At 46.8% G+C, this 16,179-nt stretch overlaps 1 protein-coding gene across 2 annotated transcripts in view; it reads right to left on the bottom strand.

Annotated features, from left to right (window-relative positions):
- Window positions 1-16,179, bottom strand: part of inaE (inactivation no afterpotential E) — a 220,185-nt gene that overhangs the window by 12,651 nt on the left and 191,355 nt on the right. For both annotated transcript variants that reach the window (XM_075871878.1, XM_075871879.1), the window contains exons 17-19: window positions 15,011-15,143; window positions 6,022-6,273; window positions 3-195 (exon numbers count right to left, since the gene is read on the bottom strand). In XM_075871878.1, coding sequence (XP_075727993.1) covers window positions 3-195; window positions 6,022-6,273; window positions 15,011-15,143 — 578 coding nt within the window. The remainder of the gene's footprint in view (window positions 1-2; window positions 196-6,021; window positions 6,274-15,010; window positions 15,144-16,179) is intronic.

Below are 16,179 nucleotides of genomic sequence, written 5' to 3'. Positions count from 1 at the left end.
ACCTTTAGACGAGATGCTGGAAATCTCGGAGAAGGTCTCGGGAGAGGCCAGTGGCGCCCATGTCATCCAGTTTGGCTTTAGACTGTCAATTGCCGATGTCGGAGGTTCGGTGGGCGACGACGCCGTGCCGGGGGACTCGACTTGTCTTTCCGGTGAGGCGTCGAATGAGCACGGCACCATGCGCAACGCCCGAACCTGCGTAGCGTCAGTACACACGAACTCATTATTGTGATATAATAATAGTATTTGGGGTTAGACGTTCCCAAAACCATTGATACGATTATGAGAGATGCCGTAGCGGAAGGCCTCGAGGGCTGCGAAAATTTTGACCATATGGCGTTCTTTAATGCTCATTGACAATGCACAGTAGACGGGCCTTCAGCATTTCACCTTCATTGAAATGCGACCACCGCGGTGGGGATCGAACCTATGACCATCGGGTAAGCAGCCGAGCACAATAACTACTGTTACACCACGACGGACAACTCATTGTTGTGGTCGTAGGCATGCGCATGGGGGTGGGGCAGGGGGCGTTGTTTAAGAAAATGGCCACACCACTTAATAGTGTAAGGGAGTGCTAAGTCTGTGTTGTGTATTTAATCGGCCGGGCGTGTCTTATCCATGTTCAAAGTACGGGGTTAGAACAGCACAGTACATTGACAATAATAGTGGCCAGGGGACTCCCTGTGTGACATTCTATGAATTGATGATTGTGACGGTGCATTTTTCATGGCGCAGTGGGCATCACCATCATCACGAGCGTGTCTAAACCCACTGCAGGTCAAAGATCCCTCCCAGTTTCCACCAATCAGCCCGGTACTGCCCTTGCTGCTGTCCACTACTACGGCATCTGAGCCCTCCACTACGGCGTCTCTCATAATCAAATGGTGGTTTTGGGACGTTAAACTCCACATATCAATCATTGATTTTAACTATGATGTCCTTAGCACCAGACTGTTCCCTGACCAACTGTGCTTTTTTTCTGTCTTTTAAGGTTACACCTGTTGTTTTCCTTTCCATTGCTCGCTGCGTTGTTCTCAATTTATGTTGAATCCTCTTTATAAATCTACGCGCTTCTGCTCCGCTGATAAGTACCGATCAGATGCAACTGTTTTATGCCTTCCTCTAGAGCGATAATAATAAAATACGATTTGGCTGCAAGCGCAAATTTTTTCCAAAGAGTGCCAACTAGTGCTGGTCAACTAAAAGGGGCTGCTCGAGGTGAGAAATAACCAGCCACAGAAGTGTGTATTTCCCTCCTTTACCTTCGAAAAGGCGGGAACCAACAACAACCCTTTTCGAGAAGCACATCGTCGTTTCTTTTTAATTTTTGTATCCATTGGCAAGCATGTTGGCTTTCGAACTCAAAACTAATTCCCACGAAAAGTGTGGAGCGCTACAGCGAAGCATCACAGTCACCATGCCTAAAAGAGAGCCGCGCGCAAGCTTGTAGTTATGGTGGTTGTCTAGCACTATAAAGCAGCTGGCACCTCTTGATGACACCGTGGGTCGTGAAAGCCACTTACGTCTGTATAGCACTTTCGGTTTAAGAAGTTGGGCACGCCTAGACTATTTCCTTCATTGTTTGAATAACACAGCCTTAATTAGATAAAGCATAAAGCATTTATTATTACCTGCAAACTGAACGAAGAGGATCTGTAGCGTCCTGGCTGTGTCTATAGTACCTTACGCACAACCTCATCAGCAGTGTACCATCGAATGAGCTCCAAAAAATGCCAGTATTTCTTTTTCTTAGGACCAATATACGCATTTGTTTAACAGTTTATGGTATTCTAAGCCCTAAGCTAGCACCCCAGCTGAAATAATCTAGCCTTCTTACTCTATGCTTTCACAGAAATGGGGGGGGGGGGACACTTCTGGGTCGATAAAACCGGCTCCTCGAAGTTTTTGTACATAAAGCGAAGCCTCGTTTTGACTGTTCCTATAAGCAGAAGCTGAGGTGCCATCTGCTAATCCACAGACGTCCTCAAACACATTTGCCCGCTCTGTCTGAGACACTTTAGTCCTGTTTATGCAACATCTGTACCACTATTTGTCTCTACAGGTATTCCTTCTGGATTTTCTCATCCCTGAAATTCACTGTAATTTTTGTTGCCTTCAGTAGCTATCCAGAATGAAAACTCAACAAGCCGCTTCAATTTGCTCAGAGTAAGCCCACATACCCCACTTGTTCAAAAAGTCAACATATCATAACCGCTCACAGTTTGTCTTTATTAACAACAGCCCATCTGATTTCCTGCAAGTAGCTTCCGGAGTTCCACAAGGATCTGTTCTCGGGTCTCTTCTCTTCTTAATATATATTAACGATCTGCCTGCTCATGTAACCTGTAATATTCGCATGTTTGCGAATGATTGTGTCATTCACAAAACAATTGATAATACATCTAAGCAAAATTCTCTTCAGGAAAATATTAACCGTCTGCAACAATGGTGTGATTGCTGGCTAATGACACTAAACCCAAATAAATGCAAAGTTGTGACCTTCTCCCGCCGATGTAACCCTCTGGCTTATTTATATGCAATCAATAACATACCATTAGAAGCTGCATCCTCTTACAAATATCTTGGTGTTACCATAACTAATGATTTGTCTTGGAACGTGCATATCACTAACGTCATCTCATCTTCTAATAAGGCACTCGGTTTCTTTAAACACCACCTAAAACAAGCTCCAAATTATGTAAAATTACTAGCCTACCAAACCATAATCTGCCCTAAGCTCGAATACGCATGCACAGTATGGAGCCCCCACCAAACATATTTAATCAACGCTCTCGAATCTGTACAAAACCGTGCTATAAGGTTCATACATTCTCAATATTCATGTCATGTCAGCGTGTCGTCAATGCGAAATGAATTAGGACTACCGACATTTGCTACTCGTCACCGTGTATCATCCCTATCTCTTTTTCATAAGTGCTATAATTGTTCACTTAATCAACCACCGTACATTATTCCCGCTGGCAGAACGTCACATCGAACTCTGCACATGAACCAAGTGGGCCGCGCCCGTACTCATACTGCAACTTTTTCAGGTTTTTTCTTTTTCCGCACAGCCACAGATCGGAACAGCCTGCCCCACGAAATTGCCGCCCTAACCAGCGCACCCAGATTCATACAAAAATATCCGATCATTTTGCAGAATAAAACCTACTGGATGTCATTTTCATCATTCCAACTGCATGTATACATTGCAGAATCATGTACCCATATTACTCATACCGTGTTTAATAATGCTTATACACATGTCATTTCCAACTATTGTATAATGAACATACGTAAACCCACCCCTTGTGTAATGCCCATGTTGGGTTTTTAAGGTAATAAAATGAAATGAAATGAAATGTCGCGCACGTCACACTCACTTGCGCAGCGTTTCTGGTATAGTGCCTCAGAGTTCTTAAAACATTCATGAAAATAACTTGCCATGCATCGTGGCTCTGTAGTAAAGCTGTGCAACTGTAGCCTTCTATGCATCATTTAAACGAATTGTGAATCGTGCATTCTCATTTTCACCGATACGTTTATGAACCTATTACAAGGAACTGTATTTGATGCCTTTAGAGCCCCTAATGTGGCATTATATGCTAGGAGCACGACGTAAACAAACAATGCATGTTTAGATCTGACGTCAAGCTTTTAAAGACCAAGTGCAGTAGCCTTTGTCGTTCGTTTTCGTTTTGCATACCCTGCCATACAGTTAAACCTGCTTATAACAAACCTACATATAACGAATTCCTCGATTAAACGAATTTTTCTATTCCCCGCCGTCGCTCCAAAGAAGCACATGTATTCGCGACCTCTATGTAACAAAGTAACTGCGGGAGACAACCTTGATATAACGAACTTTCCCCACGGACAATCTGGGAATTTCGCTCCGCATTTTGCTACGAGCATGCATCTTTCGCGGCTGCCCCACCGAAATGCGAAGCGCCGACAGCGGGTACACGGCCCGCGTGAGGCGGGCCTGTACCCCACGAGAAGGCACTGCCTCTCCTTCTCGCCACCACCCTCGCATGCGCTGGTGTGCGCCCCCCCTCCTTACTAAAAAAACTACTTTTGCACGTTGGCAGTGCCACACTATTAGTTAGCGTCGCATATGTGGGGCCGCACTGCATATGTATCGGTGCTTTACCCAATATTGTTTACCGCGATGTCCGTGTCTGTCTCTGAGTCGTTCGAATTTCGTTTTCAATGCTGTGCGCGCATGCATAGTTTCACTGCGCGCGCATGGTGTGTCCCCCGACGACTTTCAGCTTTGCTTTTTTTGATTGCGATAGCAATTATGTATATGGATAGTCCCGGCTGTTTTTTTTTTCGCCTTCATTCATCATATATGTATACTTACCAATATATATGAAAACTTAAGGAGAAAAAAAGCCGCCTGCACTCGGCGCACAGCGCGTCACGTTGCACCGACGCGCGCTTATCTCCCACGCGTACTTTGCCCCGCTAGTGCGGAGGGGGGGGGGGAAGATTAGATGCACGTGCGCTTATCCTTCGTTGGGGAGAATTGCGCGCCTTCGACTTTGACCAGATCGATTGCGATTGCGTTTGCCGGGCGCACAAAGGTCCCTTCGCTCTTTTCGCACAGTCTCTTCGCGTTAAAACTGCACTGATACTCGCCGAGATAGCAAGCGCGCCAGCGATCGCGACCGCCCTCAATGTCCAAGTTCATTATTGCTACTCGAGCGATACCCCTCCACTCCCATTGTTTCATGCTCGTTTAAGACAGGTGGTTTTACTTTCTGTTTGAGCATTCGGTGGCAGTTCTAACACGCGGGAGATGTTATGCACTTTCCAGTCGATAGAGATGGGCTGACTCATTTGATCTCTACTTCAGCAGCGCTCGCTCGCTTTTACCCGCTTGTGAAAGTTACGATGCGCGGGGGCGTGTTATCAATTTGGACTTGTTGCGGAACATGGCGGCAACATCAACAGCCCGCCTAGAGTGTCCATATAATTGCTATCGCAATAATAACGCAGTTTTTTTACTGTAAAATAAGTGTTTGGGGGCTAGCTCTGCCTTCAGTCCCCCTTTTGTTTAAGTTGTACGTTTATTTTCTGAATTTTGTGCCGAACCTGCATATAACGGAATCCTCTTTATAACAAACTTTTTTCGGAAATTTATAAATTTCGTTATATCCAGGTTTAACTGAATAACCAAAGTAGATTTACGAGCTTCAAACTTGCACTGGGATGGTAATAATAATTGATGGTCTTTAACGTCCGAAAACCACGACTCTAAATTCACGGAACTTATACATTTCTTCCTTCACTGGAAATGCGGCCACCGCGGCCGTAATTGGGTCCCTCAATCTTTGGTTCAGCAGTCGAGCATTGTAACACTAGATCACCCTGGCGCATACAGTGGAACAATCGCTTTCACAGCGCGTGTCACGGATAGTCATCGCGACGAAGCCTATGAATCTTCATAAAAGTCTTATAGGCGTTCCCGTGTTTATCTATGGCTCATTGAATAAGGTTAGGGAGCTCACCGCCGTGACAACGTAAAAAGCCCGCCTGGGTTTCCGTGGCTTACTCTCTCACTCAAAAGCTCAAAACGCAACTTCACACGCCTGAACAACGCAATGCGAAAAAAGCTTGCCTTTTGTTGCAGCATGTTGCTCGAAGCACAATAAACCTTGCGATTTTCTTGAGGAGGCGGAGCTTCGCGAGCTTGGCTGCTATGTATAAACGCGCACTTTTGAACTACCAGTTCTAGTGCATAGTGAAAAACACAAAGGCCCATCTGACAAAGATTCTCCAACTTAGTCGGGTTGGCTGGAGGTCTCCATGGACCATTCCTTTACAATAAAAAAGACAGATGAATTTCAGTGTAATGTAGGCTTCTCGACCTCGCATTCTACTGGGTGGCAGCGGAGGCAGGGACAACAGAAAAGGCACACAGCACACAGAACTGTGCTGTCGAGTGCACCTTTTCAGTCGTTCTTGTCTCTATTCTGAGCTGCCACCAAGTAGGATGCACAGAGCTCGCACCTGGTAGGCCAAGTCGGTGGTGGTCACGTGGTCCCAGTGCTGGCGCTCCATTTCCGAAGGAGGCAGCAGGTCGGTGAACGAGGTCTCAAGCACCACGCAGTGCGGGACCGAGGAACGGCTCCGGGGCGAGTCTTCGAGCAGCAGTGCGTCCCTGGAGCCCTGGTCGTGGGCCGACGTGGACCCCGGCCCGTTTCCGTGGTCAGGCTTGGCCATCTTGCGCTGAGGCTTCGCGGGGCCCTTGTTGACGAGTAGCTGCAAACATGTGGAATCGAAGGTTTGCAACAGCATTTTTTGTAGAATCGAAGGTTTGCGACAGTTACTTGACTCTCATAGTTCCGTTTCGCTAGGTACTTGGTTTTTTTTTTTTTCATGTATGCAGTGGGGCAACCACGATATTCGATAACGACGCACGAAGCGTACGGCGAGAACAACGGTGTCAGGTGGCACTGAGCCGCCTAACGCTGCCGGACAGCATGCAAACACGTGGCATTCACGCAACGAATGGCACCAAACAGAGATATGCGGCGACAACTCTCGGCAACGTCTCTTTATTATTTTTATTCGTTTAAACCTGCACACCCCACTTCGCGACGTCTGTTACGTAAAAATGTTCTACGGAACCTCGTCGATGGTGCCGACGCCATGTTTCCTTTTCACACGAAAGAATGTTGAAAAGTACCCGAGCATGAATATGCATGACAGGTGTCTCGCTTGACTCGGTTGAGAAGCGAGATCTCTGGGCGCCTTCATTTTTTTGCGTTTGGGCATGCATATATTTGCGTGTGCTTAAGTCTGCGCTCATGCATACATACGGGCTACTTACGCGCATTTTTGTTTTACGCAGGTGTGTGTGTCGCCAAGGCATGCATATTTAAACGCACGAGCGCAGAATGTACATCTCTGTGCTGTTGTGTACATTAACGTGCCATATACATGAACGCATTGTGAAAGAAAAAAAAAAAAACGGGAACCAAAGGTCTTTGTTGGAACGACCGGGTTGTTATACTGTCACACGCGCTTCTTTCTATCTTTTATGTTGACGAATTCTGGGCGCAGACCGAGCCTGAATGCCTGCCAACATTACAGGTCATTTTATGATGTTCTGCTAAGCTTGAGCGCGCAAGCGCGAACAGCTGAGTTTGTTCTAAAACTGCGTGAACTCCAGTGATAAGACTGTAATGTTCGATGCCGCATCTATACAAATGTAGACGTGCCCTACAGAAGGCCACATTATCGACGTCCGACGCCCTGTTCGCCGCTATCAATGTACAGTGTGTGTTTCTTGCACTTTGACTATCCGTTTCTCGGCCCATGACAGCCTAAACAACACCGACCATTGAATTCTTGAACATCACAACCTCGTGACAATATTGGCGCGGCAGTGAAGTACACAACAGGGAGGACAGGCTCAAGTTTGCGCAGCGCCGTTCACCACCCTAGCGGAAAGAGGGCAAAGCTCCGGTCGCTTGGACGGGCCGCGCTTGCTGGGTTTTCCCATTGTGGCGCACGGGAAACGTTTTCCTTGGAGCGCTTATCTTGCATTTGGCACGCTCTGGGCAGCACCCCTTCGTCATTCTGGAAAACAGGTACCCACTACTGCTGCATTGTGAGCTGCTATAAAAGTCTAAACAAGACGAATACCTGACAACTGCCCACCAAGTTCTATCGTTTCCAATGCAAACAGTGCGAGAGAGTGGATTATGGCAGTTCGCCAATACTCCGCGGTCTCGTTACGTTGAATTTTTTTTGTCGAGCATAGTACTACAAACTATTATTAACCTGAAGGAAATGTGGTGGCCGGACTATAGTAAAAAAAAAGAATGCACGTTTGTAAACTCAAACTACAGCAAATATACAACCGCTGTACATTTTCCGCTTGGGCTCTGGCTTTTCGAGACAACCATTGGTAGTGCGAAATCGGTGGAGCTTGTTAGCTTGATACACTTAAAATACCCTACCGTAAGCCCTACATGTGCTTTATTCAGCTGATGGCTGTAGACTTCTCGTCGCCACTCAGTGTAAAACAGATTTGTGCTGCGGGTTCACGCTGAGTGTTTATACGTATACAGGTCTTGCAAGCAACGCCCACCGATAATTTCACATGATGAGGTGTTGTGATGCTAGGATCCAAGTCATGAGTTCGATTCCCGCGTACGTAAGCTGCATTTCCACGGCAGCGAAATGCAGTAACAGTGCGCTCAGATTATGGTGCAATAATGATGATAAACAGGGCGTGTTGGCGTTGCATATTTTAGGTGTACGTTGGTATGACGCTCAATGTGAACAAAAGCGGAGCTCGGTGTGTGTGCACCCTCTGTCCGTTGTTGTCGCGTCGTATACACTTCAAATAGATTTAGGTGCACAAAAACGAAAAACGCCTCGGGTGGCCGGAACCCGTTTCTCAAACCACGGCGTGCCTCCTAATAGTATGATGGTTTCGGCACGTAAAATAGTATGTCCTTGCACGGGCCCAAACTGCAGGCGATATACAGCTGCCGCTGTGAGAAAAAGTTGATTGAGTGATTGATTCATTGATTGTTTGATTGATATGTGGGGTTTTACGTTCCAAAACCACCATATGATTATGAGAAATGCCGTAGTGGAGGGCTCCGGAAATTTTGATCACCTGGGGTTCTTTAACGTGCACCTAAATCTGAGCACACGGGCCTACAACATTTCCGCCTCCATCGGAAATGCAGCCGCCGCAGCCGGGATTCGATCCCGCGAGCTTCGGGTTAGCAGCTCTGAGAACGAGTTGAAAAAAAGAACTAAGACAGCAATAAAAAAGTTTCGATGGTTTCACGAAATTAGAAGCGGTTATCAGGGCCGAATTTCAGTTTAACAAAAAAGATGCTATATCCTATGAGGGTATTGTATATTATGACAAAGACCAAGCGAGCTGTCAATGTTCGACATTCGAATCAGGGAACACGCTGCGTGATCAGACATGGATCTTATTGCGAAATGAAACATGCGCAGCAGGAAACATGCATGATAGAAGTGGACATTAAATACTCTCCTTTTGTGTGTGCTGATCATTATGCTTTCAAAGAAGCTGTAAAAAAAATCCAAGACGGCATTCGACTCACGATACTACGTCGTTAACATGCAATGAAAACCTCGGCAAAAGTGAAACTCTTACAAAGCTGAACACTGCGCATTGAAATGGTGCCAGGGACTTAACAGGGCAGACGTAAGTCAAGTCTGTTCGCACTGACCTCCTAATAAAGTGAAAGCCACGTGACAGACTTGGCATTCAAGCAAGAGAAATCTGAACCCTGTACACAGGCGAAAGCGTGGTGGTAGTTTACCGACAGCTCCGAGAAGACACAAATGCCGCAGCAAATGCGCGTTTTACCGGTAACATACATATGCTATTGACGCCGTCCCCTTATTTTTAATGCCATGGAAAGGCAGCCGTTCGCCATCGACAGTCACATAGCACTCGCTCAAAGACACCGTGTTTCACTTGCTTGGTCCCGCAAAGGTTGTCAGTGAATCGCTCTCGGTTCTGATAAGACTTACACCGTGAAAACGTTTTTTTTAATATCTTTAAACCTTCGGAGCAAGCCACAGGTGACGCTGCACGTGGAGGGCGACCAGATAACAGCGCGTGCAGAGCGCGTGAACGTGCTGAGATAGCGCAGGCAGAAGACGGGAGTAGGGTACCGAGCGACCGGCTTTTGCTAGAAAGGCGGTGAAACGCGTAAGGTCCCCAGATGTTTCATCTAGGGACCTTAGAAGCGCGTGCGGCACAGCGCCCCCTGGCCGAGGTTGGGAGGCCCATACTCCAGACAAAAAAGAATGGAGTTGCTCGTTGCTTTGGGTGTTCCTTCTTTTTCCTAGCAAAGGCGCTATGGGTGTTACTTCCTTTGCATAGCAAAGGAAGTAACACCCACAGCGCCATGATAACGCTCACTGAAATCGTCATTCATAAAAAAAAAAACTTATCAGAGGGTAAGGCACGTCGGCAATTACACACGCGGCATCGATAATACCACCGATATCGTAGGAGGTCCCGTCATTTCCAAAATAAACTCGACTGCTACTGTTGTGCACTAATTTTTAGCAGAAAAGTCTTAAATAAACGGGAACGTTCCGATACATTCTGGCATGCTATATGCGAGGAGCAGCGGTTAAATCTGCAACGAGGCGGATACATAAAAAAATTTTTCAGGCAGCTTCATAGCAGCGGCGTGCAGTGTCAGTTTGAAGGAATCGCGAAGCCGCGTGGTTTTTGCCTTGGTGGTCTTTTTTTTTTATTTCTTTCTTCTGCTTCTTTCTCGTTCTCCCACTTCTTTTTCTTTCTGTGATTTTGTGTTTTTATATTTATTTCCCTCTCTATGTATTTCATTATCTGCCTAACTTTCATTATCGTTCTTGACTTTGTCTCACCCTGTTTCACACTTCCTCGTTCTTTCTGTCTCACTTATTTTTCAGCATGCGTGCTCTAATATAGTATTGAATATAGAAGAGGACGCAAGTATACGCTAACGCAGTGTGGTTTCTTAACACATTCGCTAACATAAAAAAAAACACCAGATATTGTACAGAGGAAGGCCACGAGATTTATCTGCAGCAAACTTAAAAGTACTGATTCTCCCCCAAATACGCTGACAAGCTGCGGCGTACAGACTTCAGCGATTATGTCAAAGCAGGAACGCGTGAAATTTGGAAATACGCAATTCATGTTCGACCCCTCCCCACCAATATTTCATGTGAGCCGCACGCTGGCCGTCGAGAGGCGCAGGCTCTTGCTCTCCGGCACCAATTCGGCTCCAAACAAAACGTATTTTACACGGACATCGCCGGCCGTTATCGCGGAGGTTGGTATACGGCCGCCGTGGTCCACCAAGACAGGCAGGTGGATGGTCTGTCCTTCCGCGCAACCAATGCTACCCATGCTGAAGAGGTGGCCATCGCTCTTGCTATATCACACGTCAGTTTTCAAATTATATTATCAGACTCCAAAGGAGCTTGCCGAAATTTTCAACTGGGATGGATCACACCCTTAGCTGCCAAAAATCTTAAATCTTGTCTGCGAGTAGGTTACCGCTCTCCGCGTTCAATAATCTTGACTCCTGGCCATCAGGGCCTCGCAGGCAACGAGGCGGCGCACGCTGCTGCCCGCGCACTCATTCCCAGGGCCACTGCATCGCCCACCGATGACCCTTGTGTTTAAAAAAAAAACGCTCCTCTCCTAACTTATAGAGAGATAATTACCTATTACCGGGACTCCCACCACCCTTTTCCTCCGCCCTGCAAAGGACTTAGGAAGGCGGACGGGAGAAATCTTCTCCGGGTATTTACCAATACTTTACTGTGCCCGGCAATACTTTGACTCTTCCTTTTCCGGCCTCAGCCAGTACTGTGCGGAGGTGGCTGACACCTATCACATGGTATGGGCATGCAAGCTCAATCCTTCTTTGCCCCCGAACACAAATTCAACAAGAGAGGACTGGGAGGCGGCCCTCCTCGGTCGTCAGGACCTTGCGGCCTATAAGAAGCTATGGTCCAGCGTGCCAGGACAGCGGCCACGACCAATGGGGTCCATGACTAGGGACTGAACCTAGTACTGCAGGGAGGCTGAGCCACTAGAGGCTGGTCTCCCTAGCAACCTTTGCTTTTTTAGGTGCGAAGCTTTTTATAGCGGCACCCGTTCGTCCCGCGTAGCCATTGTAGTACGTAACAAGTATAACACTTTGACCTTCAAAGTGGTGCCAGTGAGAAATTTCTTCTGTGCGTTGTTGAACAATAAAAAATAGTGCTCAGTGTACATGCCAATGGCTGCTAATGGGGAACGAAAGACAGGAGCATTCGGCTTTTAGTTAACGCGCACGCTGCGATCCCCATTAGCAGCCATTGACATGTACATTGAGCACTATCTGACAAGAAAAGGCTGCGACGTTATACTCACGTTATACTCGCTGGGTGTAACCTCCTTAGTTTTAGAAAGGTTTAGCGAGCGTTGAGCCTCAGTGCCAGGAATACAATGAACTAGTATATACCATGAATGAACTCGAGGTGGTTAAAGGTGGGAAGATACGAAGCGCAAGCCGTAAGAAAGTAAAAGCCGAATTCTCCTGTCTCTCATTTCCCATTAGCAGCCATTGGCATGTACATTGAGCACTATCTGACAGGAAAAGGTTGCTACGTTATACTCGCTGGGCGTAACCTTCTTAGTTTTAGAAAGGTTTAGCGAGTGTTGGGCCGCAGTGCCATGAATACAGTGAACTAGTATATACCATGAACTCGAGGTGGTTAAAGGTGGGACGTAGACCCGAAGCGCAAGCCATAAGAAAGTGTGCGTGTGCCTCCGCTCGTTTAGTCCTTGGAATGTGCGCTGGATAGCGGCGCTTCTATATGGGGAATATATGATGAAAAGATGCGAGATGGTGGTACTTGGAGTGTTGAATAGATGGACGAACGGACACACAGGCAGATGCATGGATGGACGCATGAACGTACGCGGGGGCAGATGCATAGACGAACGCCGGGACGGACGCACGAACAGACACACGCACGGACGGGCGGATGGATGGACGCATGGACGGTTACACAGACGGACGCATGAACGGACGGAAGCAAAAACGAATGGATGGACGAATGCTTCGCCCCACTCTCCATCATTCACTCCGTGGATATGCTGCCAATTTTTTTCTTGTAAATAAATGTTTACAACAACTACTACTAATACTACTACTACTACTACTACTACCCCCAACACTAAACAACCTGAAAAAAAAAAACATCGACTGAATTGATTAGAATTCACGGGATGTGAACAAACGCCGGCTGCTGCCCCTCCACATGAGATACCCTTTTACGCTGCTGGATCGAAAAGAGTGCGTCGATAACTGCAAGCGTGTTAGGCAGCGCGTCTCGTATAATATGTGCCCTTATTAATTACACCGGCCTGCACCACGGGCGCCCAAATTTTTCTCGGTAGCGAGTTCATCGAGCGGGCCGCGATCTATGAACGGCCACGGCACTAACCAACTGGCGAGGTTCTTTTTATTCCACGGCCAAATCCTGAAACGGGAACGCTAATGATAGCGTTGCACGAAAGTGCGCTATGTTGAAGGAGAAGGTGCACAAAGTGGTTAGGCACCCAGACATTTCAGCGAGAATTAACCCTGTTACAATTTCCCTTCTCGCAGTGCGCTAGCTGCGTGGTGCTGTGTCGCCGAATGGCTCGCGTGCTAAAGCAGCAAAAAGATGGCACAAAACTCAATAGCCAGATTCACTGAGTAAACAACAACCACACCAAAAAGAGATTCCAACGTTCAAACGTACGACTAAGTAATCCACGTAAATTTATTTTCGGCGCATTGACCTCGTGACATATCAGCGGAATAAGGACCTAACGTTAACTATAAGAAAAAAAAGTACTACGAAGGTATAGGGGATGTTCCTCGTAGTCATCACGACGCCAGGCTGAAGAAAGGTAAGTGTACGAAAAAAACATGGCTGATTCCCTTATATGAGAATTGGTTTAACGCGAAAGTGATATTAGTCTTCACAGATGTAGTTGAGCGATCATTGTGCATTGTTTCAGCAAGAGCAACACATTGAAAAGTCACGTTAAAAACGACAAGCAACTTCAAATTTGCAGCGCACACTTCAAGCAAAAAGAAAGCAAGAAATTAGCACACGCAGGATGAGCGCGCACTAACAACTGTCACAGCTCGACACTTGAAGCGCGCTGCTTAAAATAGAAGAAAAAGTGCACGAAACGAGCGTACAAGTATTCACAAGACCAGCGGGAACAGCTGTCACAAATCTTCCTGCGTCGAGAGTGAGCAACGCGTTCTTTAAGTTAACGCGGCCGCGGCAGCGAGAAAGGTTACCTTCGTCCTTTCCCGAGTTACGAGTATGATAAGCATCCGTGCGGGAGAGACCACGCTCCGTGGAGGCGGCACTTCGCGGAGGCGATGACCTTTAGAGCGCGCCCAACGCCACCCAACGCGAGCCTGTCGCACCATCTGGCTGCTGATAACGAAAACGCGTTAAAGTTTCTAAGCTCTGAGGACCACTAAACGGTGTATGGTGCTTGAGATGGCTTGCCTTTAGCATTCCGACAGCGTGTTCGCGTGACCTAGTGGTTAGCGTCGTGAGCTGAGAATCAGGGGTTGCGCGTTAGATTTGCTGGAACTCACACTTGTTTTTAAATCTGTTATTATATACTACAACGTCATACCAGTGACAGAAATACGTCAGCGGAGCTGTAGTGGACCCCGGCATAAAACAATTACGTGCTAAAAAAAAAAAAAACTTCCGCTGGCGGGGGCCAATCATTTGGCCTTCTATTAAAGCGTCCGATCCTCTGCCAATCTGAGCTACACCGGTAGTCATCTCCCGTCTACATTATCAGAGCCAGCACAACCTCTAGTGCCCCTGTATATGTCAAGTAGAGTTGCGCATTTCCTTTCCTCTGATCCGCTCACGCCGCTTTACGGCGAGCACCGTCACGTGGTCCGAAATGACGTCCACTCTATTACAGTCGTCATCGTCGTCGTTTTTTTTCCCTTTTTTTACAACAGCTGCTCAGAAAACGAATACTGACGTAAGTACATCAGTGAACTTGTTCTGGATTTTTATTCTTTTCTTCGGGCTATTTAAATATTTCTAGACCCGGAACACCACGGCGCGTCTGCCTTTCCCCTTTGCGAGAGGGCCGCGACCTTTGTAAATGCATGTTGTCGCATACTAACGGCGTCTCTTGGTCGCTCTGTGAGAGATTTTTCAAGCTAAGCCTGTAAACATTTAGGTGGTGGTGGCGTAGTGCGCAAAAAAAACGAGGCGTCAGAAAAGGTACAAAAATGCAGCCTTTGAAGGCGTGACAGAAATAAATAAGTAAGTAAGTAAATAAATAAATAGATAAATAAATAAATAAATAAATAAATAAATAAATAAACAAATAAAAATAGAACGAGTACTCCTCAGTCAGTCTCCTGTTCACTACTGTCGGCTCTTTTAGCACCTGTACCTTTTCGAGGGCGTCCAGCAGTTTGTCCGGCATGTGGTCCTGTATCATGACCGGAGAGATGAGCACCTGGTCGAAGTCCTTGTTGTCTGCCCACAGGGCCTGGTACACCGGCTCGTTCTTGTGCATGACGCGCCTGCAACGCGTGCCACCAAAAAGTAAGTTGCATTGAATCGTCGAATTCCGCTGAATTTTATCAACGGATGTAGGATTTACTTAAACGTGGCAGCAAACATTGACAAAAGAAAGTAAGCGAGAAACATTGCCTGGTGGGATTGAAATTTCTACGCCCAAGATGTCCAGTATTGTTTCGCAAAGTTCGGACGAAGTTGTGAATGTTTTGTTAGAAAGCAAACGGCCTGTCGCCCAACCATATAAAACTCCGGCTGAGTGACCTTCTATACCATAGCATCTGAGATACCAAGCCATCAATGTTCTAGCGATAAATATTTCCGTCCAGCTTCAAGAAAAAAACGCAGTCTGGCTTAAGAATAGCTTGCAGATAGGATGATACGCGAACAAACATACCCCGAAATGATGCGTCAACAATAATTACAGCTTATATAAAGTAGTTTCTAGGCATAGCAGATCTATAATTTCAATTTTTCTGTGGTCTAAATGACCATTTATAACTCAATGAGGAAAGGAGTCTTGGATATGTAGCAGACGATTGTAAGTGTAGGTAGACATCAACAATGCAACCTCATGTTTTGCAGAAGCTGTGTCGGGTAGTTCAGTTGTACGTTACTGGATCATGCAGAGATAGCTAAACCTGAAAAACTCTATCGCTTCCGTCTTGTACTTGTCAACGTTGTCATCACCGCACTCACACACGCCCACCGCATAGCAGCATCACCACATAGCAGTCATCAGCAACTCGAACGCTCCGTCAACGTGAACGCTACGCAGCATGCGCTGAAAAGGTTTGACTGACTCTAGCGGCGCGTAGCTATGGATTCCGTAGCCGATATGATGCTAGCGCATGCCGACACGCTATCCAAGAATACCGACGTATTATCCCAAAAACAGCGCCCAGTGCTTCGCGGCCCGCATCAGTCAAACTAGCGCTAGGGAATGCTGCCTAGCGTTCTAGTTAAGCTTGCTGACGAATAAATGTTGTCGCAGTTCGGTACGTCATCGATGTTGTGCCCGCCATGGTTACCTGGTGGGAG

The sequence above is a fragment of the Rhipicephalus microplus genome, chromosome 8 (genome assembly GCF_043290135.1).
Source record: "Rhipicephalus microplus isolate Deutch F79 chromosome 8, USDA_Rmic, whole genome shotgun sequence".
NCBI lineage: Eukaryota > Metazoa > Arthropoda > Arachnida > Ixodida > Ixodidae > Rhipicephalus > Rhipicephalus microplus.
This window is presented reverse-complemented; position numbering and strand designations above follow the sequence as displayed.